This window comes from Nerophis lumbriciformis, linkage group LG38 (assembly GCF_033978685.3).
Source record: "Nerophis lumbriciformis linkage group LG38, RoL_Nlum_v2.1, whole genome shotgun sequence".
Classification (NCBI taxonomy): Eukaryota; Metazoa; Chordata; class Actinopteri; order Syngnathiformes; family Syngnathidae; genus Nerophis; species Nerophis lumbriciformis.
In genome coordinates this window covers 8,489,151-8,516,765 of record NC_084585.2, presented here as the reverse complement: position 1 = coordinate 8,516,765, position 27,615 = coordinate 8,489,151, and the positions used below count along the sequence as shown (strand labels likewise).

General features: G+C 42.7%; 1 protein-coding gene across 6 annotated transcripts in view; it reads left to right on the top strand.

Annotated features, from left to right (window-relative positions):
• Positions 1-27,615, top strand: part of magi1b (membrane associated guanylate kinase, WW and PDZ domain containing 1b) — a 497,598-nt gene that overhangs the window by 360,094 nt on the left and 109,889 nt on the right. For all 6 annotated transcript variants that reach the window (XM_061932500.1, XM_061932501.1, XM_061932499.1 and 3 more), the window contains one exon: positions 26,762-26,793. In XM_061932500.1, the coding sequence (XP_061788484.1) occupies positions 26,762-26,793 (32 nt within the window). The remainder of the gene's footprint in view (positions 1-26,761; positions 26,794-27,615) is intronic.

Below are 27,615 nucleotides of genomic sequence, written 5' to 3'. Positions count from 1 at the left end.
AGGAATTTAGGGATTTCACCATCTACGGTCCGTAATATCATCAAAAGGTTCAGAGAATCTGGAGAAATCACTGCACGTAAGCAGCAAGGCTGAAAACCAACATTGAATGCCCGTGACCTTCGAACCCTCAGGCGGTACTGCATCAGTGTGTAAAGGATATCACCACGTGGGCTCAGGAACACTTCAAAACGCCACTGTCAGTAACTACAGTTCGGCGCTACATCTGTAAGTGCAAGTTAAAACTACCGTACAAAGCGAAAGCCATTTATCAACAACACCCAGAAACACCGCCGTCGGCTTCGCTGGGCCCCGAGCTCATCTAAGATGGACTGATGCAAAGTGGAAAAGTGTTCTGTGGTCTGACGAGTCCACATTTCAAATTGTTTTTTGGAAACTGTGGACGTCAAAGAGGAAAAGAACCATCCGGATCGTTCTAGGAGCAAAGTTAAAAAGCCAGCATCTGTGATGGTATGGGGGTGTATTAGTGCCCAAGACATGGGTAACTTACACATCTGTGAAGGCACCATTAATGCTGAAAGGTACATACAGGTTTTGGAGCAACATATGTTGCCATCTTGGACGCCCCTGCTTATTTCGGCGAGACAATGCCAAGCCACGTGTTCCAACAGCGTGGCTTCGTAGTAAAAGAGTGCGGGGTACTAGACTGGCCCGCCTGTAGTCCAGACCTGTCTCCCATTGAAAATGTGTGGCGCATTATGAAGCCTAAAATAGCACAACGGAGACCCCCGGACTGTTGAACAACTTAAGATGTACATCAAGCAAGAATGGGGGAAGAATTCCACCTGAGAAGCTTCAAAAATGTGTCTCCTCAGTTCCCAAATATTTACTTAGTCTTGTTAAAAGGAAAGGCCATGTAACACAGTGGTAAAAATGCTGCCATTAAATTTGTAAGTTAATGATTACCGTATTTTCCGCACCATAAGCCGCCCTGGGTTATAAGCCGCTCCTTCAATGAACGGCATATTTCAAAACTTTGTCCACCTATAAGCCGCCCCGTGTTATAAGCCGCATCTAACTGCGCTAAAGGAATGTCAAAAAAACAGTCAGATAGGTCAGTCAAACTTTAATAATATATTAAAAACCAGCGTGATGTGGGCGCGCATGGAGTCGTATATCAACATGGACGGAGCTGCGTGAAAAAAGCCACCCGGCCTCTTCGCGTAAACTTACCTTAACCACTCGCTCATCTTTTCTTCATCCATCCATCCCTTCGAGTTAGCTTTTATGATGACGCCGGCTGGAAAGGTCTCTTTTGGCAAGGTCTTCCTTTTGAATATCACCATGGGTGGAAGTTTCTGGCCATTAGCATGGCAAGCTAGAACCACAGTGAAGGATGACTTCTCATTCCCTGTGGTGCGAATATTCACCGTACGTGCTCCCGTTGTATCCACAGTGCGGTTCACAGGAATATCAAAAGTCAGTGGAACCTCGTCCATGTTGATAATGTTCTCTGGCCGGATCTTTTTTTCAGCTATCTTGTTTTTACAATATGCACGGAAAGTAGCCAGCTTTTCTTGAAAGTCTTTAGGCAGTTGCTGTGAAATAGTAGTCCGTGTGCGGATGGAGAGATTGCGTCTTTTCATGAACCGGAAACCTGTCGCTTAGTAGGAGCCATTTTGTGGTCTTTACAGATGTAAACACACAAAGGAAATGAAACGTAATATCCGCGCGCTTCTTCTTCTTCTACGGGGGCGGGTGGTTGCTTACAGTAGAAGAAGAAGCGCTTCCTCTTCTATGGGGGCGGGTGCTTACCTTGGCGGTTGCTTGCGTAGAAGAAGAAGCACTTCCTCTTCTACGGGGAAAAAAGATGGCGGCTGTGGAAGTTCAGTCCATAGTGGATCTAACATAATAGTGTGAGAGTCCAGTCCATAGTGAATCTAACATAATAGTTTGAGAGTCCAGTCCATAGTGGATCTAACATAATAGTGAGAGTCCAGTCCATAGTGGATCTAGCATAATATTGTGAGAGTCCAGTCCATAGTGGATCTAACATAATAGTGTTAGAGTCCAGTCCATAGTGGATCTAACATAATAGTGACAGTCCAGTCCATAGTGGATCTAACATAGTATTGTGAGAGTCCAGTCCATAGTGGATTTAACATAATAGTGAGAGTCCAGTCTATAGTGGATCTAACATAATAGTGACAGTCCAGTCCATAGTGGAGCTAACATAATAGTGAGAGTCCAGTCCATAGTAGATCTAACATAATAGTGTGAGAGTCCAGTCCATAGTGGATCTAACATAATAGTGAGAGTCCAGTCCATAGTGGATCTAACATAATAGTGTGAGAGTCCAGTCCATAGTGGATCTAACATAATAGTATGAGAGTCCAGTCCATAGTGAATCTAACATAATAGTTTGAGAGTCCAGTCCATAGTGGATCTAACATAATAGTGAGAGTCCAGTCCATAGTGGATCTAGCATAATATTGTGAGAGTCCAGTCCATAGTGGATCTAACATAATAGTGTTAGAGTCCAGTCCATAGTGGATCTAACATAATAGTGACAGTCCAGTCCATAGTGGATCTAACATAGTATTGTGAGAGTCCAGTCCATAGTGGATTTAACATAATAGTGAGAGTCCAGTCTATAGTGGATCTAACATAATAGTGACAGTCCAGTCCATAGTGGAGCTAACATAATAGTGAGAGTCCAGTCCATAGTAGATCTAACATAATAGTGTGAGAGTCCAGTCCATAGTGGATCTAACATAATAGTGAGAGTCCAGTCCATAGTGGATCTAACATAATAGTGTGAGAGTCCAGTCCATAGTGGATCTAACATAACATTGTGAGAGTCCAGTCCATAGTGAATCTAGCATAATAGTTTGAGAGTCCAGTCCATAGTGGATCTAACATAATAGTGAGAGTCCAGTCCATAGTGGATCTAGCATAATATTGTGAGAGTCCAGTCCATAGTGGATCTAACATAATAGTGTTAGAGTCCAGTCCATAGTGGATCTAACATAATAGTGACAGTCCAGTCCATAGTGGATCTAACATAGTATTGTGAGAGTCCAGTCCATAGTGGATTTAACATAATAGTGAGAGTCCAGTCTATAGTGGATCTAACATAATAGTGACAGTCCAGTCCATAGTGGAGCTAACATAATAGTGAGAGTCCAGTCCATAGTAGATCTAACATAATAGTGTGAGAGTCCAGTCCATAGTGGATCTAACATAATAGTGAGAGTCCAGTCCATAGTGGATCTAACATAATAGTGTGAGAGTCCAGTCCATAGTGGATCTAACATAATAGTGAGAGTCCAGTCCATAGTGGATCTAACATAATAGTGAGAGTCCAGTCCATAGTGGATCTAGCATAATATTGTGAGAGTCCAGTCCATAGTGGATCTAACATAATAGTGTTAGAGTCCAGTCCATAGTGGATCTAACATAATAGTGACAGTCCAGTCCATAGTGGATCTAACATAGTATTGTGAGAGTCCAGTCCATAGTGGATTTAACATAATAGTGAGAGTCCAGTCTATAGTAGATCTAACATAATAGTGACAGTCCAGTCCATAGTGGAGCTAACATAATAGTGAGAGTCCAGTCCATAGTAGATCTAACATAATAGTGTGAGAGTCCAGTCCATAGTGGATCTAACATAATAGTGAGAGTCCAGTCCATAGTGGATCTAACATAATAGTGTGAGAGTCCAGTCCATAGTGGATCTAACATAGATGGCGGCTGTTTACCGAAGTTGCGAGACCGAAACTTTATGAAAATGAATCTTAATATTAATCCATATATAAAGCGCACCGCGTTATAAGCCGCACTGTCAGCTTTTGAGTAAATTTGTGGTTTTTAGGTGCGGCTAATAGTGCGGAAAATACGGTACTTGCAAAAAAATGGAACATTAAATATCTTGTCTTTGCAGTCTATTCAATTGAATATAAGGAAAGGGATTTTCGAATCATTGTATTCTGTTTTTATTTACCATTTACACAACGTGCCAGCTTCACTGGTTTTTGGGTTTTGTACTTTGCAAAGTAGTGCCAAGAACCTTCTTTAAAGAATATGCTTCTCTAATGTGCTGATATTTGCCAAACAGATTGCTTTCCTACTATTGGACAAAATGCTCATTTCCCCTATTCCATGTTCTATAGGTGTAAATGTTAGCAGGTCCATTAGGGACGCATTCATCTGCTGAATAGCCCCTTGTCAGCAAAACCTAGTTTGGGGTGTTGTTGAAATACAACCTCTCCGTATCCTAGAAGCTCCAACCATTAGTCACTAACACCAAGCCCGGTTGTTTCTGCGTTTCCCCTTGTGGAGTACTGGTACTCAAACCAATGTAAAGCCATTTGTGCAGCCGCCCGTGGCCATATAGCATATGTTATGCAGGAATGCAGAGGGACCCATGAAAGGAGACAAACATAAAACAGAAGTATTCAAACAGGTCTTATTAACGTTGACTAAATGAAGAGTCAATTACTGCAAAATAAGTCAAAGACCTGCAGATTATGCCCGAGGGCCCACTCATTCATAAAAGTACCCTTTACAATATAGCACCGCAGGGTGCATAACCTGACGCTTATGTGTGTTTACTTCCCCGTTTGCCCTTAAGTGTACTTTAAAAGAGATTGATTGCACCCTTGAAGGATGAAATGTGTATTTCCTTTGTCTTTCACGCGCCGAGTAGACGAAAAACACCAAGTGGGTCCTTTGACAGATACTTCAGATATCGCAGCCTTAATCAATCAATCAATCAATCAATCAAAGTTTACTTATATAGCCCTTAATCACCAGTGTCTCAAAGGGCTGCACAAGCCACAACGACATCCTCGGCTCAGATCCCACATCAGGGCAAGGAAAAACTCAACCCAATGGGACGACAATGAGAAAGCCTCCCAGGTGACTGGTGCAATGGATGTCGAGTGGATCTGGCATAATATTGTGAGAGTCCAGTCCATAGTGGATCTAACATAATAGTGTGAGAGTCCAGTCCATAGTGGATCTAACATAATAGTGAGAGTCCAGTCGATAGTGGATCTAACATAATAGTGTGAGTCCAGTCCATGGATCTAACATAATATCGTGAGAGTCCAGTCCATAGTGGATCTAACATAATAGTGTGAGAGTCCAGTTCATAGTGGATTTAACATAGTAGTGAGAGTCCAGTCCATAGTGGATCTAACATAATAGTGAGAGTCCAGTCCATATTGGATCCAACATAATAGTGAGAGTCCAGCCCATAGTGGATCTAACATAATATTGTGAGAGTCCAGTCCATAGTGGATTTAACATAATAGTGTGAGAGTCCAGTCCATAGTGGATCTAACATAATAGTGACAGTCCAGTCCATAGTGGATTTAACATAATAGTGAGAGTTCAGTCCATAGTGGATCTAGCATAATATTGTGAGAGTTCAGTCCACAGTGGATCTAACATAATATTGTGAGAGTCCAGTCCATATTGGATCTAACATAATAGTGAGAGTCCAGTCCATAGTGGATCTAACATAATAGTGAGAGTCCAGTCCATAGTGGATCTAACATAATAGTGTGAGAGTCCAGTCCATAGTGGATCTAACATAATAGTGTGAGAGTCCAGTCCATAGTGGATCTAACATAACAGTGTGAGAGTCCAGTCCATAGTGGATCTAACATAATAGTGAGAGTCCAGTCCATAGTGGATCTAACATAATATTGTGAGAGTCCAGTCCATAGTGGATCTAACATAATATTGTGAGAGTTCAGTCCATAGTGGATCTAACATAATAGTGTGAGAGTCCAGTCCATAGTGGATCTAACATAATAGTGAGAGTCCAGTCCATAGTGGATCTAACATAATAGTGTGAGAGTCCAGTCCATAGTGGATCTAACATAATAGTGTGAGAGTCCAGTCCATAGTGGATCTAACATAACAGTGTGAGAGTCCAGTCCATAGTGGATCTAACATAATAGTGAGAGTCCAGTCCATAGTGGATCTAACATAATATTGTGAGAGTCCAGTCCATAGTGGATCTAACATAATATTGTGAGAGTTCAGTCCATAGTGGATCTAACATAATAGTGTGAGAGTCCAGTCCATAGTGGATCTAACATAATAGTGAGAGTCCAGTCCATAGTGGATCTAACATAATAGTGTGAGAGTCCAGTCCATAGTGGATCTAACATAATAGTGTGAGAGTCTAGTCCATGGGTGCTGGTTAGCGCCTTGCATGGCAGCTCCCTCCATCAGTGTGTGAATGTGTGTGTGAATGGGTAAATGTGGAAGTAGTGTCAAAGCGCTTTGAGTACCTTGAAGGTAGAAAAGCGCTATACAAGTACAACCCATAGTGGATCTAACATAATAGTGTGAGAGTCCAGTCCATAGTGGATCTAGCATAATATTGTGAGAGTCCAGTCCATAGTGGATCTAACATAATAGTGTGAGAGTCCAGTCCATAGTGGATCTAACATAATAGTGTGAGAGTCCATTCCATAGTGGATCTAACATAATAGTGAGAGTCCACTAAGCAAACTATGATGAGTTCAAGGATCGCTGAAATTAGTAGGACAAAACGGTGCTTGCCAAATACTCTCATCAGTGAAGCATGTGTAACATAAACATTGGGATTTCTAACAATTAGGAAGGTTTTTGTCATGTTTGTTCTCCTGCAGAAAATATATTAAAACAAAAAATATATTTTTTTCTTCATCTTTTTCCATTTTAACACATCTCTGAAAGAGGTCCAGGGAGCCACTAGCGTGGCGCTAAAGAGCCGCATGCTGCGGGTTGCTGACCCCCGTCCTAGACATATGTATGTGTATAGTGACAATAAAACTATGTCCTATTATATATCATGTCAATACTTTTACTGCACTGTTGCTTCGAACCTTTGTAAACAATAGCCAGCGAAAGAGTTAGCTATGCTATGGGCTACTAACTGTTCGATTTCCAAACACAGTTGAGACTGATGCAATTAAAAGTACTTTTTAGGATATCATTCTTTATTTCATCGGAAGACTGTGATTTCATTGTCTTACATATTAGAAGGCTAAGCTATCTACACAACAAATCGAGCTAACATTGCTAATGTACCATTCACACATTTCTAACCTACCGTTATTGCTTGCCGTTCCATTGTCTCCTCCATTGCCATAGATAATATTCACCTAGCCCGCCATTAAGAGTAGTTTTTCGGAAAATCCATCTTTTTGTGAAAGTTTGTGGGTGAAGCTTGACTCTTCTTGGCACACACTCAAAGTGGCTTCTCCACAGTTGAAGGCACATTGCAACAACTCATTAAAGTTAAAAGTAAGGCACTTTTTTTTACTTCAAATGAGGCTAAAAGTTAGTGTATTGACTTGTGCTATGTTGTTAAAGCAAACAAACAACATTGCATTTACCTTCGTTGGGTTTCACTGTTAACCCGATGTTGTGGCACAGCCGAGTTTACATCAATTAAAGTAGGCTGACTCGCGCAAGGATCCATCCATCCATCCATCCATCCATCCATCCATCCATCCCTCCATCCATCTTATTCCGCTTATCCAAGGTCGGGTCCCAGACTTTCCTCTCCTCAGCCACTTCGTCCAGCTCTTCCCGGGGGATCCCGAGGCTTTCCCAGGCCAGCCGGGAGACATAGTCTTCCCAACGTGTCCTGGGTCTTCCCCGTGGCCTCCTACCGGTCAGACGTGCCCTAAACACCTCCCTAGGGAGGTGTTCGAGTGGCATCCTGACCAGATGCCCGAACCACCTCATCTGGCTCCTCTCTATGTGGAGGAGCCAGATGTTCGAACCACCTCATCTGGCTCCTCTCCATGTGGAGGAGCAGCGGCTTTACTTTGAGCTCCCCCCGGATGACAGAGCTTCTCACCCTATCTCTAAGGGAGAGCCCCGCCACCCGGCGGAGGAAACTCATTTCGGCCGCTTGTACCCGTGATCTTGTCCTTTCGGTCATAACCCAAAGCTCATGACCATAGGTGAGGATGGGAACATAGATCTTGTACCCTTGATCTTGTCGTTTCTGTCCTAACCCAAAGCTCATGACCATAGGTGAGGATGTGAACGTAGATCTTGTACCCGTGATCTTGTCCTTTCGGTCATAACCCAAAGCTCATGACCATAGGTGAGGATGGGAACGTAGATAGACCGGTAAATTGAGAGCTTTGCCTTCCGGCTCAGCTCCTTCTTCACCACAACGGATCGATACAGCGTCCGCATTACTGAAGACGCCGCACCGATCCGCCTGTCGATCTCACCATCCACTCTTCCCTCACTCATGAACAAGACTCCGAGGTACTTGAACTCCTCCAACTTGGGGCAGGGTCTTCTCCCCAACCTGGAGATGCCACTCCACCCTTTTCCGGGCGAGAACCATGGACTCGGACTTGGAGGTGCTGATTCTCATCCCAGTCCCATGAGTATTGTCTGGACTGCATTGCACTCTCTTCCGACTACATCTCTGTGTCCTCGCCAAATGTCTCATGTTTTTGTAGGCTTTTAGGCAGGCTTCCTGTCCCACTTTTAAAAGTCTGGTGTGGGAAATCAGTACGCAGCGATCCCCAACGGAACAGTAGCGTCTACACAGAAAATGGCGTGTGTTGCATTTTTAAGACCTTCCCAAAACATTTTTTTTTGCGGATTTAAAGGTGTCCTATCAATGTTTTTTTCTACGTTTAAACACTTTCTTGCAGTCTACATAACATGTAATGGTGGGGCTTTAGTCAAACATTTGCATTGATTTTATTCTATAGCCCATATTTAAGTCTGTTTTTTACCAAACCCTAAAACCAGAGAAGTTGTCACGTTGTGTAAATGGTAAATAAAAACAGAATACAATGATTTGCAAATCCTTTTCAACTTATATTCAATTGAATAGACGGCAAAGACAAGATATTTCATGTTCACACTGAGAAACTATTTATTTTTTTGCAAATAATCATTAACTTACAATTTAATGGCAGCAACACATTGCAAACAAGTTGTCACAGGGGCATTTTTACCACTGTGTTACATGGTCTTTCCTTTTAACAACACTCAGTAAACGTTTGGGAACTGAGGAGACACATTTTTTAAGCTTTTCAGGTGGAATTCTTTCCCATTCTTGCTTGATGTACAGCTTAAGTTGTTCAACAGTCCGGGGGTCTCCGTTGTGGTATTTTAGGCTTCATAATGCGCCACACATTTTCAATGGGAGACAGGTCTGGACTACAGGCAGGCCAGTCTAGTACCCGCACTCTTTTACTGTGAAGCCACGCTGTTGTAACACGCGGCTTGGCATTGTCTTGCTGAAATAAGCAGGGGCGTCCATGATAACGTTGCTTGGATGGCAACATATGTTGCTCCAAAACCTGTATGTACCTTTCAGCATTAATGGTGCCTTCACAGATGTGTGAGTTACCCATGCCTTGGGCACTAATACACCCCCATACCATCACAGATGCTGGCTTTTCAACTTTGCTCCTAGAACGATCCGGATGGTTCTTTTCCTCTTTGACGTCCACAGTTTCCAAAAAACAATTTGAAATGTGGACTCGTCAGACCACGGAACACTTTTCCACTTTGCATCAGTCCATCTTAGATGAGATCGGACCCAGCGAAGCCAGCTGCTTTTCTGGGTGTTGTTGATAAATGGCTTTCGCTTTGCATAGTAGAGTTTTAACTTGCACTTGCAGATGTAGCGACCAACTGTAGTTACTGACAGTGGTTTTCTGAAGTGCTCCTGAGCTCATGTGGTGATATCCTTTACACAGGATGTCAGTTTTTGATGCAGCATTTAATATTGGTTTTCGTCCTTGCCGCATAAGTGCAGTAATTTCTCAAGATTCTTGCAATAGCTGGTTGAGAAATGTTGTTCTTAAACTGTTGGACAATTTGCTCACGCATTTGTTCACAAAGCGGTGAACCTCGCCCCATCCTCGTTTGTGAATTAAATTCTAGTTTCTTCAAAATAGCCACCCTTTGCTCTGATTACTGCTTTGCACGCTCTTGGCATTCTCTCGATGAGCTTCAAGCACACCCGTGAAGTGAAAACCATTTCAGGTGACCACCTCTTGAAGCTCATCGGGAGAATGCCAAGAGTGTGCAAAAAAAATTATCAGAGCAAAGGGTGGCTATTTTGAAGAAACTAGAATATTAAACATGTTTTCAGTTATTTCACCTTTTTTTGTTAAGTACATAACTCCACATGTGTTCATTCATAGTTTTGATGCCTTCAGTGACAATCTACAATGTAAATAGTCATGAAAATAAAGAAAACACATTGAATGAGGAGAAGGTGTGTCCAAACTTTTGGCCTGTACTGTATACAGTGTTGGGACTACTTTGTAACCGTTACTTTCGGCGGTAAATAGTAATCTAACGCGTTATTTTTTATATTCAGTAACTCAGTTACCGTTACTACATGGTGCGTTACTGCGTTATTTTTACGTTATTTTTTATGTAGTATCGGCTAGGAACTGAGAGGATCTGAGTGTGTTTCATTGGAGAGCTGCAGAAAAGGCGACGGAGAAGAGGCGCGCTGCTCTGTGTGAGGTGGGGGGGGGGGGGGGGGGGCGTGTCTGTGTTTACTAACAAGACATGGCAGAGCCGAAGCCGAGTTTCTTAACATGGAGATATTCTCACTACTTTTCTTTTGTCGAGCACAAAGAAAAGAACATTTTAGTTAAATGTAAGTTGTCTTGGATCAAAGATCCATTACTTTTTGGTGTACTTTTGAAATAAAGTAACTAGTAACTGTAACTAGTTACTGGTTTTCAGTAACTAACCCAACACTGACTGTATATCGGCTCCAAATATCGGTTATCGGCCTCCTTGACTACTGATATTCGGTATCGGTATCAGCCCTGGAAAAAGAGAGAATGCCACCAGTGTGCAAAGCAGTAATCAGAGCAAAGGGTGGCTATTTTGAAGAAACTAGAGTATAAAACATGTTTTCAGTTATTTCACCTTTTTTATTTAAGTACATAATTCCACATGTGTTCATTCATAGTTTTGATGCCTTCAGTGACAATCTACAATGTAAATAGTCATGAAAATAAAGAAAACACATTGAATGAGGAGAAGGTGTGTCCAAACCTTTGGCCTGTACTGTATACAGTGTTGGGACTACTTTGTAACCGTTACTTTCGGCGGTAAATAGTAATCTAACACGTTATTTTTTATATTCAGTAACTCAGTTACCGTTACTACTTGATGCGTTACTGCGTTATTTTTGCGTTATTTTTTTATGTAGTATCGGCTAGAGCAGGGGTCGACAACCTTTACCAGTCAAAGAGCCACTTTGATCAGTTTCACAAATTATAGAAGACAATGGGAGCCGCAAACATTTTTTGAAATTTAAAATGAAATAACACTGCATACAAAGTTTTTTTTTTGCTTTGTGCTATGTATAAACCAGGGGTCTCAGATACGCTGCCCACACCTTAATATGGAATTTGAATGCTGGTGCGGCACGCGGGTTTTTAAATGAATTGCGATTGTCAGCGTCATGCGTGCCGAGATGGTACAGCATATAGCACCCACTACAACCAGCGTGCCTGATCAGCCACAAGTTGTGTGGACTTCCACTTGCTCACGTAAGTGACAGCAAGGCATACTTGGTCATAACCACACAGGTTACACTGACGGTGGCGGTATAAAAAAAACTTTAACACTCTTACTAATAATGCGCCACACTGTGAACCCACACCAAACAAGAATGACAAACACATTTCGGGAGAACATCTGCACCGTAACACAACATAAACACAACAGAACACATACCCAGAATCCCATGCAGCCCTAACTCTTCCGGGATATATTATACACCCCCGCTACCAAACCCCGCCCACCTCAACCGACGCACAGAGAGGGAGGGGGTTGATGTGTGAGGGAGCAGGGTTGGGGTGGGGGCGGGGTTTGGTGGTAGCAGGGGTGTATCATGTAGCCCGGAAGAGTCAGGGCTGCATGGGATTCTGGGTATTTGTCCTGTTGTGTTTATGTTGTGTTACGGTGCAGATGTTCTCCCGAAATGTGTTCGTCATTCTTGTTTGGTGTGGGTTCACAGTGTGGCGCATTATTAGTAAGAGTGTTAAAGTTGTTTTATATGGCCATCGTCAGTGTGACCTGTGTGGTTGTTGACCAAGTATGCATTGCTGTCACGTACGTGTGCAAGCAGAAGATGCATACTATATAACAAGTGTTGGGTTGGCACACTATTAATACAGATTGTAGAGGGCGTCAAATGTTGTACCATCATGGCACGCCCTTATTATAGATGTAAGGGTGAAAATCGGTGAATATTAATATCTGCGAGAGTCACTGAATTCTGGAAGTCTCACGGGAAAACCGGGGGGTTCGGCAAGTAAGCTGCTGAGCCGCATCAGAGTGATCAAAGAGCCACATGCGGCTCCGGAGCCGCGGGTTGCCGACCCCTGGGCTAGAGACTGAGAGGATCTGAGTGTGTTTTATTGGAGAGCTGCAGAAAAGGCGACGGGGAAGAGGCGCGCTGCTCTGTGTGTGGGTGTGAGGTGGGGGGGCGTGTCTGTGTTTACTAACAAGACATGGCAGAGCTGAAGCCGAGTTTCTTAACATGGAGATATTCTCACTACTTTTCTTTTGTCGACCACAAAGAAAAGAACATTTTATTTACATGTAAGTTGTCTTGGATCAAAGATCCATTACTTTTTGGTGTACTTTTGAAATAAAGTAACTAGTAACTGTAACTAGTTACTGGTTTTCAGTAACTAACCCAACACTGGCTGTATATCGGCTCCAAATATCGGTTATCGGCCTCCTTGACTACTGATATTCGGTATCGGTATCAGCCCTGGAAAAAGAGAGAATGCCACCAGTGTGCAAAGCAGTAATCAGAGCAAAGGGTGGCTATTTTGAAGAAACTAGAGTATAAAACATGTTTTCAGTTGTTTCACCTTTTTTATTTAAGTACATAATTCCACATGTGTTCATTCATAGTTTTGATGCCTTCAGTGACAATCTACAATGTAAATAGTCATGAAAATAAAGAAAAGACATTGAATGAGGAGAAGGTGTGTCCAAACTTTTGGCCTGTACTGTACACAGTGTTGGGACTACTTTGTAACCGTTACTTTCGGCGGTAAATAGTAATCTAACGCGTTATTTTTTATATTCAGTAACTCAGTTACCGTTACTACTTGATGCGTTACTGCGTTATTTTTTATGTAGTATCGGCTAGAAACAGAGGATCTGAGTGTGTTTTATTGGAGAGCTGCAGAAAAGGCGAAGGAGAAGAGGCGGGCTGCTCTGTGTGTGGGTGTGAGGTGGGGGGGCGTGTCTGTGTTTACTAACAAGACATGGCAGAGCCGAAGCCGAGTTTCTTAACATGGAGATATTCTCACTACTTTTCTTTTGTCGACCACAAAGAAAAGAACATTTTAGTTAAATTTAAGTTGTCTTGGATCAAAGATCCATTACTTTTTGGTGTAAGTACCGTATTTTCCGCACCATAAGACGCCCTGGGTTATAAGCCGCGCCTTCAATGAACGGCATATTTCAAAACTTTGTCCACCAATAAGCCGCCCCATGTTGTAAGCCGCATCTAACTGCGCTAAAGGAATGTCAAAAAAACAGTCAGATAGGTCAGTCAAACTTTAATAATATATTAAAAACCAGCGTTCTAACAACTCTGTTCACTCCCAAAATGTACGCAAATGTGCAATCACAAACATACGTATATCAACATGGACAGAGCTGCGTGAAAAAAGCCACCCGGCCTCTTCGCGTAAACTTAAACTTACCTTAACCACTCGCTCATCTTTTCTTCATCCATCCCTTCGAGTTAGCTTTTATGATGACGCCGGCTGGAAAGGTCTCTTTTGGCAAGGTCTTCCTTTTGAATATCACCATGGGTGGAAGTTTCTGGCCATTAGCATGGCAAGCTAGAACCACAGTGAAGGATGACTTCTCATTCCCTGTGGTGCGAATATTCACCGTACGTGCTCCCGTTGTATCCACAGTGCGGTTCACAGGAATATCAGTTGCTGTGAAATAGTAATCCGTGTGCGGATGGAGAGATTGCGTCTTTTCATGAACCGGATCCCGGTCGCTTAGTAGGAGCCATTTTGTGGTCTTTACAGATGTAAACACACAAAGGAAATGAAACGTACGGTGATATTCGCGCGCTTTTCTTCTTTTACGCGGGCGGGTGGTTGCTTACAGTAGAAGAAGAAGCGCTTCCTGTTCTATGGGGGCGGGTGCTTACCTTGGCGGTTGCTTGCGTAGAAGAAGAAGCGCTTCCTGTTCTACCGGGAAAAAAGATGGCGGCTGTTTACCGAAGTTGCGAGACCGAAACTTTATGAAAATGAATCTTAATATTTATCCATATATAAAGCGCACCGGGTTATAAGGCGCACTGTCAGCTTTTGAGAAAATTTGTGGTTTTTAGGTGCGCCTTATAGTGCGGAAAATACGGTAACTGAGTTACTTTTGAAATAAAGTAACTAGTTACTGGTTTTCAGTAACTAACCCAACACTGACTGTATATCGGCTCCAAATATCGGTTATCGGTCTCCTTGACTACTGATATTCGGTATCGGTATCAGCCCTGGAAAAAAAAGAAAGATGTGGGTCGATGTGTGTATTGAAGAGAACACAACCCTCATAAAGCAAGGTAGTTCCTGGCATACCTCGTCACAGGAGCGGTGGAATGCAGACAGTCTGCTGTACATCCACTTAGAAGAGATAAATGTTGACGATGAGTCTCAGCGCAGACCAGAGCAGGAAATCAATTCACTGTACGGGCAGTTCTTGCCCACTTTGCATTAAAAATTCTGCTGACTGCACCTTCCAGTGGCACCATAACCAATAGCGTTGCGCTTCGGAAAAAAAAAAAAAAAGTCAGCAGTGGGGGAGCCGCCTGCCCACTCCATGCTCGCAGTTCACCTCTGCTCATTTCTGGATGCTGGAGGCTTGAGCTGGTGAATCACTGCTTATTGCACGGGGGGGGGGGGGGGGCAAGGTGAGTCTTCCTCTGTCCTCACACCTCCACAGCTGCTGGGCCAGTCGTACATCTTGTGTTGCCATGACGATGCTCTTCTTCTAATCTCCAACCAGGGTCTCCCGGGCAAGGCCGTGTGTGCGTTTGTCGGAGGAGGGGAATTCACTCCTTAAAAAAAACGTACAATACAAAAAGTTTTACAACACCGCCTGGAATTTAGCAGTTTTTAAGTCTCTTGAGTAATTGTTCTTCAAATAAAAAAAAATTCTCTAATGTACAAACCCCAAAAGCAGTGAAGTTGTCACGTTGTGTAAATGGTAAATAAAACCAGAATACAATGATTGGCAAATCCTTTTCAACTTATATTCAATTGAATAGACTGCAATTTAATTTAATGGTAGGAACACATTGCAAAAAAGTTGTCACAGGGGCATTTTTACCACTGTGTTACATGGCCTTTCCTTTTAACAACACTCAGTAAACGTTTGGGAACTGAGGAGACACGTGTTTAAAAAAAAAAAAGCTGGCACAAGTGGCAAAAAAGATTGAGAAAGTTGAGGAATGCTCATCAAACACTTATTTGGAACATCCCACAGGTGAACAGGCTAATTGGGAACAGGTGGGTGCCATGATTGGGTATAGAAGCAGCTTCCATGAAATGCTCAGTCATTCACAAACAAGGACGGGGCGAGGGTCACCACTTTGTCAACAAATGCCTGAGCAAATTGTTTAAGAACAACATTTCTCAACGAGCTATTGCAAGGAATTTAGGGTTTTCACCATCTACGGTCCGTAATATCATCAAAAGGTTAAGAGAATCTGGAGAAATCACTGCACGTAAGGCCGAAAACCACCATTGATGCCTCAGGCAGTACTGCATTAAAACCCGGCATCAGTGTGTAAAGGATATCACCACATGGGCTCAGGAACCACTGGCAGTAACTACAGTTGGTCGCTACATCTGTAAGTGCAAGTTAAAACTCTACTATGCAAGAGCAAAAGCCATTCATCAACAACACCCAGAAATGCCGCCAGCTTCGCTGGGCCCGATCTCATCTAAGATGGACTGATGCAAAGTGGAAAAGTAAACGTTTGGGAACTGAGGAGACCAATTTTTTTTGAAGCTTTTCAGGTGGAATTCTTTCCCATTCTTGCTTGATGTACAGCTTAAGTTGTTCAACAGTCCGGGGGTCTCCGTTGTGGTATTTTAGGCGTCATAATACGCCACATATCTTCAATGGGAGACAGGTCTGGACTACAGGCAGGCCAGTCTAGTACCCGCACTCTTTTACTACGAAGCCACGCTGTTGTAACACGTGGCTTGGCATTGTCTTGCTGAAATAAGCAGGGGCGTCCATGATAACGTTGCTTGGATGCTCCAAAAACCTGTATGTACCTTTCAGCATTAACGGTGCCTTCACAGATGTGTAAGTTACCCATGTCTTGGGCACTAATACACCCCCATACCATCACACATGCTGGATTTTACACTTTGCGCCTAGAACAATCTGGATGGTTATTTTCCTCTTTGTTCCAGAGGACACAACCTCCACAGTTTCCAAAAGCAATTTGGAAATGTGGACTCGTCAGAACACTTTTCCACTTAACATCAGTCCATTTTAGATGAGCTCGGGGCTCAGTGAAGCTGGCGGCGTTTCTGGGTGTTGTTGATAAATGGCTTTGGCTTTGCATAGTAGAGTTTTAACTTGCACTTTCAGATGTAGCGACCAACCGTAATTACTGACAGTGGTTTTCTGAAGTGTTCCTGAGCCCATGTGGTGATATCCTTTACACACTTATGTCGGGTTTTTGATGCTGAGGGATCCAAGGTCACCTGCATTCAATGTTGGTTTTCAATGTTGGTGATTTCTCCAGATTCTCTGAACCTTTTGATGGTATTACGGACCGTAAATAGTGAAATCCCTACATTCCTTGCAATAGCTGGTTGAGAAATGTTGTTCTTGAACAATTTGCTCACGCATTTGTTCACAAAGTGGCGACCCTCGCCTTGTCCTTGTTTGTGAATGACTGAGCATTTCATGGAAGCTGCTTTTATACCCAATCATGGCGCCCACCTGTTCCCAATTAGCCTGTTCACCTGTGGGATGTTCCAAATAAGTGTTTGATGAGCGTCCCTCAACTTTCTCAGTCTTTTTTGCCACTCGTGCCAGCTTTTTCGAACCATGTCGCAGGCATCAAATTCCAAATGAGCTAATATTTGCAAAAAATAACAAAAGTTTTCCCAGTTCGAACATTAAATATGTTATATTTGCAGTCTATTCAATTGAATATAAGTTGAAAAGGATTTGCAAATCATTGTATTCTGTTTTTATTTACCATTTACACATTTTGGGGGCGTATTTTTTCGACATAAAAGCTAAATTAGGACGTGCAGCAGCCGGTCTTTCATTCCTCTACTGTACAGCGGTGAAGAGCAACTGTTGCCGGGAGACCTTCTGTCACGTCCCCACGGTAACCAGGCACTCATCGCCATGGCGACAGATGGACTGTTGGAGACCGTTGCTTTAAGCCAAATTTGACCAATACGTGCGGGTGGGGCCGACACCCTAATCGGCTTATTAACGGCCTCCAATTAGTTTGTGCTGCCCTGCCGGTTTGGCCTCAATTAAGCGGCGCCTTTTTAATCAGATCAAGAAAACAATAATTGTTTATTCAGAATGCTGCCCTTTGAACCATTTTTAAACAATTATATTTATCTTTGCAAACTGTATCCTTTCTCACCGCACTGAAATGCTACATTTAACCGGGCTGTTATAAAGCTTGAGAGATTTGCCTGCGACTTTATGATTCAGCTTCAGAGAAATTCATTAGGAGCCAATATCTGTCATTAATCATAACAATGAGATCTTCGATGTGGTGCCTGAAGGTGCTTTATTTTGAATAGTCCATTATTCACTCTAATGGTGCATTGAGATGTCGCAGGCAAAACAATATTTTACTGAGAGTTCGGGAAGCATTTGGATTTCGGCCTAAATTCCACAGCAAAGGTACGTGCAGCATATCAACAACTTGGCAACAATGGAGGACGTCCAGGCTTTCTGGTTCTTTCTGAAGCCTGGTTTATACTCTCCAGGCACGTAACTTGCGTACTGACCCTCGAGTCAACAGATCGAGGCTCCTCTATTGTGCCCATTACACCCTCTAAAAACATCCAGAAACCGCCAACCACACTCCATTTACATGTCGTGACGTGAAAATGAACCAAATATGAGTCATATTGCATACCTGCCAACTACTCCGGTTTTCCCGTAATTCGTACGGTTTTCATCAACCTATTCCGGGTTACGGTTGCAGTGATAAAAAATACGGTTTTTCATTAATTAAAAAAAAAAAAAGGGTGAAAACTACGTGAATTGCACCTTGTGCAGACAAGATTTTTCGATCGGACACGGAGGAATTAGCGATGTAAAAGACCACGTTGGGACAAAAAAACACAAGTCTAATGCCGTTGCTAGCGATACAAGTGGAAAACTTTCAACGTTTTTCGTCGCCCAAACAGATTCTTTGGATGTGATAAATGCCGAAGTTTTATTTACGGAGGCAATAATTGAGCATGGACTTCCAATCGCACTGGCTGATCACATGGGACAGTTAAATGTTTGTAATGCAACCTTTAAAAATCATTACGCGGTGATCGCGGTCCCAAAAATAAACTTTTCTTGCATGATAATGTCCAGAAAAATTTGCTTTATATTACTATAGAGTCCTTTTAACGAATGAGTTTGATGGTTTATCACAAACCTTAAATGAAAGAAGTCCTTTGTTCTCCTGCACCATGCATATGCGCTTTGGCCTTGCTTCGTGTTTGGTGCGCAATCCTGTCGGCTGTATTTCACAGCACGACATACTGTTAAAAGTGTTTATACTATTTATGCTTTCAAGTCCAAGTTGAAGAAATCTTGTTAAATGTTGACAGCATAACTACCAAAATACAGAAGTATGTCCTTAATATTTTTGCAGTGCTATTTCTGTTGAAAAGTTCAAATGATTACATTAGAGATGTGATGTGCCACTTTTCAAGTGTCTGATGGCTTAAATTAATTTTCATTAATTTTTCATATTTTGAATTCTTTTGAAAGGCTTACAAAAAAACTACATTTGAATTGTAATTCCATGCTATTGACAGGACTATTAATTTTAATGAAGTTAGCTTACCATGTTTACAGTATGATAATTGTGATAGAAATGTGAATTTTAGGCACAGAATATTTTTTACAATTGAACAAGGCAGTAGATTATACAAGCTTGGACAGAAAGTTAATAATGACACCAATTTTTTTTTAATGGAATTGTTTAGTACTGTTTTACCATTTGTTTACTCTAAAAAGTGTTTATACTGTTTATACTTTCAATTAACAAATTGAAGTCTTGTGAAAGGTTGACAGGATAACTGGCATTAACTGTCAAAATAATTTCAAACTATTGAAGTTAGCTTACAGAATAAACATGTCAATCAACCCATATGATTTTTGCTGTAATATTTTTGTTTTGAAAAGTCACTGTGACTGATAGAAAAGTGATGGTTTTAGCAACATTTTAACCTGTCTGAATGCTAATAATCATTTTGCGTCGGGGGGCGAAGCCCTGAACCCTCCACCAGGACTTTGTCCTGGACCTACCGGGGCCTGCGGCCCTTGGACCCTGGCTACTAGGTTTTTCTGATTTCAAAAGTTGGCAGGTATGATATTGTTACAAACCCCGTTTCCATATGAGTTGGGAAATTGTGTTAGATGTAAATATAAACGGAATACAATGATTTGCAAATCCTTTTCAACCCATATTCAATTGAATGCACTACAAAGACAACATATTTGATACAAACTCATAAACTTTATTTTTTTTTTGCAAGTAATAATTAACTTAGAATTTCATGGCTGCAACACGTGACAAAGTAGTTTTAACAACACTCAATAAACGATTGGGAACTGAGGAAACTAATTGTTGAAGCTTTGAAAGTGGAATTCTTTCCCGTTCTTGTTTTATGTAGAGCTTCAGTCGTTCAACAGTCCGGGGGTCTCCGCTGTCGTATTTTACGCTTCATAATGCGCCACACATTTTCGATGGGAGACAGGTCTGGACTGCAGGCGGGCCAGGAAAGTACCCGCACTCTTTTTTTACGAAGCCACGCTGTTGTAACACGTGGCTTGGCATTGTCTTGCTGAAATAGACGGCGCTTAGATGGCAGCATATGTTGTTCCAAAACCTGTATGTACCTTTCAGCATTAATGGTGCCTTCACAGATGTGTAAGTTACCCATGCCTTGGGCACTAATGCACCCCCATACCATCACAGATGCTGGCTTTTGAACTTTGCGTCGATAACAGTCTGGATGGTTCGCTTCCCCTTTGGTCCGGATGACACGATGTCGAATATTTCCAAAAACAATTTGAAATGTGGACTCGTCAGACCACAGAACACTTTTCCACTTTGCATGAGTCCATCTTAGATTATCTCGGGCCCAGAGAAGCCGGCGGCGTTTCTGGGTGTTGTTGATAAATGGCTTTCGCTTTGCATAGTGGAGCTTTAACTTGCACTTACAGATGTAGCGACCAACTGTATTTAGTGACAGTGGGTTTCTGAAGTGTTCCTGAGCCCATGTGGTGATATCCTTTAGAGATTGATGTCGGTTTTTGATACAGTGCCGTCTGAGGGATCGAAGGTCACGGTCATTCAGTGTTGGTTTCCGGCGTGATTTCTCCAGATTCTCTGAACCTTTTGATGATATTATGGACCGTAGATGTTAAAATCCCTAAATTTCTTGCAATTGCACTTTGAGAAACTTTGTTCTTAAACTGTTTGACTATTTGCTCACGCAGTTGTGGACAAAAGGGGTGTACCTCGCCCCATCCTTTCTTGTGAAAGACTGAGCATTTTTTGGGAAGCTGTTTTTATACCCAATCATGACACCCAACTGTTCCCAATTAGAATTGCTCAACTTTATCAGTCTTTTTTGCCACCTTTCTCAACTTTGTTGTCACGTGTTGCTGGCATCAAATTCTAAAGTTAATGATTATTTGCAAAAAAAAAAAAAAAAGTTTATCAGTTTGAACATCAAATATGTTGTCTTTGTAGCATATTCAACTGAATATGGGTTGAAAATGATTTGCAAATCATGTTACAACAGCGTGGCTTTGTAAAAAAAAGAGTGCGGGCACTTTCCTGGTCCCGCCTGCAGTCCAGACCTGTCTCCCATCGAAAATGTGTGGCGCATTATGAAGCGTAAAATACGACAGCGGAGACCCCGGGACTGTTGAACGACTGAAGCTCTACATAAAACAAGAATGGGAAAGAATTCCACTTTCAAAGCTTCAACAATTAGTTTCCTCAGTTCCCAATCGTTTATTGAGTGTTGTTAAAAGAAAAGGTGATGTAACACAGTGGTGAACATGCCCTTTCCCAACTACTTTGTCACGTGTTGCAGCCATGAAATTGTAAGTTACCGTATTTTCCGCACCATAAGGCGCCCTGGGTTATAAGCCGCGCCTTCAATGAACGGCATATTTCAAAACTTTGTCCACCTATAAGCCGCCCCGTGTTGTAAGCCGCATCTAACTGCGCTAAAGGAATGTCAAAAAAACAGTCAGATAGGTCAGTCAAACTTTAATAATATATTAAAAACCAGCGTTCTAACAACTCTGTTCACTCCCAAAATGTACGCAAATGTGCAATCACAAACATACGTGGACAGAGCTGCGTGAAAAAAGCCACCCGGCCTCTTCGCGTAAACTTACCTTAACCACTCGCTCATCTTTTCTTCATCCATCCCTTCGAGTTAGCTTTTATGATGACGCCGGCTGGAAAGGTCTCTTTTGGCAAGGTCTTCCTTTTGAATATCACCATGGGTGGAAGTTTCTGGCCATTAGCATGGCAAGCTAGAACCACAGTGAAGGATGACTTCTCATTCCCTGTGGTGCGAATATTCACCGTACGTGCTCCCGTTGCATCCACAGTGCGGTTCACAGGAATATCAGTTGCTGTGAAATAGTAATCCGTGTGCGGATGGAGAGATTGCGTCTTTTCATGAACCGGATACCTGTCGCTTAGTAGGAGCCATTTTGTGGTCTTTACAGATGTAAACACACAAAGGAAATGAAACGTACGGTGATATCCGCGCGCTTTTTCTTCTTCTACGCGGGCAGGTGGTTGCTTACAGTAGAAGAAGAAGCGCTTCCTGTTCTATGGGGGCGGGTGCTTACCTTGGCGGTTGCTTGCGTAGAAGAAGAAGCGCTTCCTGTTCTACCGGGAAAAAAGATGGCGGCTGTTTACCGAAGTTGCGAGACCGAAACTTTATGAAAATGAATCTTAATATTTATCCATATATAAAGCGCACCGGGTTATAAGGCGCACTGTCAGCTTTTGAGAAAATTTGTGGTTTTTAGGTGCGCCTTATAGTGCGGAAAATACGGTAATTATTATTTGCCAAAAAAAAAATAAAGTTTATGAGTTTGAACATCAAATATGTTGTCTTTGTAGCATATTCAACTGAATATGGGTTGAAAATGATTTGCAAATCATTGTATTCCGTTTATATTTACATCTAGCACAATTTCTCAACTCATATGGAAACAGGGTTTGTATAATGGAAAGTTCCCGAAATTTTGCAACCTGAGTTGTGACTATATTTAGCCAATATTTAGACCTTAGTCCTTTTCAAAAAAGCGACTAACAACATTATCGTTTTTTTTGGACACTTTTGGAGACTAAAGTGAAAAGAACCAATCGCTCTTCTCCCTTTTGATTGTATTCAACTCATTTATAATTCCGCGGTCAAGCTCAGTCGTTAAAGAAAATATATGTATAGTTGATTTTTTTTTTCCCCCCGAAATATCCAAAGGACCTGAATCAGCCGGAATGTTGCTCGCTGAAGGCCCGGTGGGCCCATCAGGAGCATTGATTGACAGCTTGCAACAGATCACCCACAGTGGGATGATGAGGCATAATCCAAGGCCAGCCTGGCTGAGGGCGGAAGCCTCCGGAGTGATCTACATATACAGTCGATGCGGCCAGGGCTATACACACTAACACCATGATGAAAGGAATATTGACTGAGCAAAAGTGAGCAGAGTGATGGGAAGAGAAGAAAGGAGGAGGAGAGATTTTCAGTTTTGAATGAACGCAGATGTCTGAGTGATAAATAATATGGGTGTTTATGGGTTTAATCTTTTTAAAGGGGTCATATTAGGGATGTCCGAGAATATCGTCAGTCCGATATTATCGGCCCATAAATGCTTTAAAATGTAATATCGGAAATTATCGGTATCGGTTTCAAAATTATCAGTATCTGTTGCAAAAAGTTAAATTCATGACTTTTTAAAACGACGTAGGGAGAAGTACAGAGCGCCAATAAACCTTAAAGGCACTGCCTTTGCGTGCCGGCCCAGTCACATAATATCTACGGCTTTTCACACACACACAAGTGAATGCAAGTCATACTTGGTCAACAGCCATACAGGTCACACTGAGGGTGGCCGTATAAACAACTTTAACACTGTTACAAATATGCGCCACGCTGTGAACCCACACCAAACAAGAATGACAAACACATTTCGGGGGAACATCCGCACCGTAACACAACGTAAACACAACAGAACAAATACCCAGAACCCCTTGCAGCACTAACTCTTCCAGGATGCTACAATATACACCCCCCCCGCTAATTCCTACTATGACTGCCGTCCACTGGTCACACTTATCATTTCGCGATGTACCACACAAAATAGCTTCGAGGTCGGTAAGCACAACCAAAATGATTCCGTACATTAGGCGCACCGGGTTACAAGGCGCACTGTCGAGTTTTGAGAACATGAAAGGATTTTATGTGCACCTTATAGTCCGGAAAATACGGTAATGGTGCACATGATTTCAAACCTCTTCTTGAACCACCAATTTTTGCAGTCTACACGTATCTCTTATGTGTGACTGCCATCTACTGGTCACACTTATCATTTCGCCATGTACCAAACAACATAGCTTCGTGGTCGGTAAGCACAACCAAAATGATTCCGTACATTAGGCGCACCGGGTTATAAGGCGCACTGTAGAGTTTTGAGAACATGAAAGGATTTTATGTGCACCTTATAGTCCGGAAAATACGGTAATGGTGCACATGATTTCAAACCTCTTCTTGAACCACCAATTTTTGCAGTCTACACGTATCTCTTATGTGTGACTGCCATCTACTGGCCACACTTATCATTTCGCCATGTACCAAACAACATAGCTTCGAGGTCGGTAAGCACAACCAGAATGATTCCGTACATTAGGCGCACCGGGTCACAAGGCGCACTGTCGATTTTTGAGAACATGAAAGAGATTTTAAGTGCGCCTTATAGTTCGAAAAATACGGTAATGGTGCTCATGATTTCAAACCTCTTCTTGAACCACCAATTTTTGTAGTCTACACGTATCTCTTATGTGTGACTGCCATCTACTGGCCACACTTATCATTTCGGCATGTACCAAACAACATAGCTTCGAGGTCGGTAAGCACAACCAAAATTATTCCGTACATTAGGCACACCGGGTCACAAGGCGCACTGTCGATTTTGAGAACATGAAAGAGATTTTAAGTGCGCCTTATAGTCCGAAAAATACAGTAATGGTGCACATGATTTCAAACCTCTTCTTGAACCACCAATTTTTGACCTAGGTATTTTTCAAATCCTCTTTACGGTTCCCTTCCCCGTGCCTCCATGGTTTGAGTTCACATTTCCCGGGACTCATGGCATACTTGCCAACCTTGAGACCTCCGATTTCGGGAGGTGGGGGTGGGCGTGGTCGGGGTGGGACGGGGGCGTGGTCGGGGGCGTGGCTAAAAGGGGAGGAGTATATTTACAGCTAGAATTCACCAAGTCAAGTATTTCATATATATATATATACATATATATATATAAGAAATACTTGACGTTCAGTGAATTCTAGCTATATATATATATATATATATATATATATATATATATATATATATATATATATATATATATATATATATATATAATATATTTTATATATATATATATATATATTTTATATATATATATATATATATATATTTTATTATTTATATACATATATATATATATATATATATATATATATATATATAAAATAAATACTTGAATTTCAGTGTTCCTTTATTTACACATATACACACACATAACACTCATCTACTCATTGTTGAGTTAAGGGTTGAATTGTCCATCCTTGTTCTATTCTCTGTCACTATTTTTCGAACCATGCTGAACACCCTCTCTGATGATGCATTGCTGTGTGGCACGCACAAAAGTGCTTTCATCAAATGCACTAGATGGCAGTATTGTCCTGTTTAAGAGTGTCACAACATTGCTGTTTACGGCAGACGAACTGCTTTACGGTAGACAAAAAAGTGACTGCAGTTGTTGTGTGTTGTTGCCACGCTGGGAGGACGTTAATGAAACTGCCTAACAATAAACCCACATAAGAAACCAAGAACTCGCCCTCCATCATTCTATAGTTATAACGTGATTGGGCAGGTACGCTTTTTTATATTGTGGAGGACCTGAATTTCGGGAGATTTTCGGGAGAAAATTTGTCCCGGGAGGTTTTCGGGAGAGGCGCTGAATTTCGGGAGTCTCCCGGAAAATCCGGGAGGGTTGGCAAGTATGACTCATGGAGATCCCAAATCCACAAAAACATGTACCAACAGTTTAAAAAATGAGTTGTTTTTATTTATTGATTTTATTTCCCATAATAGGACTCTCTTCAAACAGCACACTAATGGTTCGGTTTTTGGCACAGACGACCTGTCTCTCATTTCCATAACTCCTCACAAATGTGCAGCCAGGGGGCGGGGGGGGGGAGCGCAGTGATGTGTCTCGGGATCACATTCCACCCCCGGCCCGCCTTTCCCCTCCACTCCTCCGCCTCTCTTCGCGGGCGTGTCGGCGAAAAACGTTATTTCTGGTCACTGATCACTGGCCAAAGAGCCCTTTTGTTGTATTTTTAAGCGCACTTTGTTGTGCGCCGGGTAAAAGCGTCTGCAGCTGCGTGGATGCTTGCCAGAATGCGAGGGCGGGTGGGAGGATGCTGAGGGGAGGAGGAGGGGAGGGGAGGGGGAGGACCGTGTGCAAGGAGGTGAGAGAGGAGGAGGAGGAGAAAAAAGGAAAAAGGCAAGTGGGAAAAAGGGAGAGACGAGGAAGACGCAGGCGACTGCCTATAGATGCCGGAGCCTTCGACGGCGGAGCGCGGCGCTCGGCGGGCGCAGGAAGATGGTCTCAGTAAGAGGGGAACTGACGGTTGCCTATAATTTAATGTTCAGTATCTTGGACTCCTTCTCCATGGGTAATGCCACGGCCAGGACATCCAGAGCACAAGTGTGGCTTTCTCTCTTTTCTTCTCCAGCTTAGTTGCTCTCCAGGATTCTGTCCTCTCCTCTTCAACTCTATCTCACACACACACACACACACACACACAAACAAACGCACACACACACACACACACACGGTCGGATAGCCAGGGTCTAGCGGGTGCAGGGTTAGCCCCCCCAGGCTGGCCCCGCTCCTGCGCTGCGCCAGTCAAGCCGAGGCTGGCCGCGGCAGTGATGCAGATAGATTGCGCTACACACACACACACACACACACACACACACACACACACACACACACACACACACTTTCCACACACCCCCTCTAAACGGCAGTCAGGCAAGAAAGCAGGGGAAGGAGATCGAAAGCGATCCGGGGTGCCGATCCATTATTTCGGGAGTCATTTTGTGGCACTTATACAAAAAAAAACTGGATTGCACTTTCATTAATTGGTAATCATCTCTTTTCTTTCTGACACCAACAGGGGTGGCACCTGCAAAGAAGAGTCCAAAACTGGTAAGTTTCTTCTTTTTAAACATTTAAAATCCATTCTCCATCTAAGTGCATGTCTGGAAGATGTTGTTTTATTCCAGTTCCCACTAGTGCCAGTGCAACTTGTGCCGGTGTCAGGACTCTTGTTTATAGACACGGGATGTGGTGCGGGGGCGGAATCCCTGGCTGTCGGGGGGCGGGGGGGTGGTGGTGGTGGTGGTGCGGGGACGAGGGGGCTTTGATGCACCGTGAGCTGGGTTGCTAACGCCGTGATGATGGCAGAGCGCCTGGTGCCGAGTCGAACGTGCGATCGCAGCTGAGAGGCGACCTCGTCCTGGGATGTATTTTAGGGACCGAGTCCCTTTGGGGCAGAGGACCCTATTGAATTTCTAGCGTTTTAGTATTATACCGCCGCCTCTTTGAGCTGTAATTTGACCCCCTTAACATGCTTCAAAACTCAACAAATTAGACACACACATCAGGACTGGCGAAAGTTGCGATCTAATAAAAAAACCAAACCCCAAAACTCAAAATTGCGCCCCCTAGGAAGAAAACACAGACAAAACTGCCTCTAGGAATGTCGTAGAGCAGGGGTGCGCACACTTTTTCTGCAGGCGAGCTACTTTTCAATTGATCAAGTCGTGGGGATCTACCTCATTCATATGCATACCTGCCAACTACTCCGGTTTTCCCGTAATTAGTACGGTTTTCATCAACCTATTCCGGGTTACGGTTGCAGTGATAAAAAATACGGTTTTTCATTAATTAAACTTTTTTTTTTTTTTTTTTAAGTTTTATTCACGAAATCGCGTAACAACAATGACAATCGACACTGCTTCCCGTAAC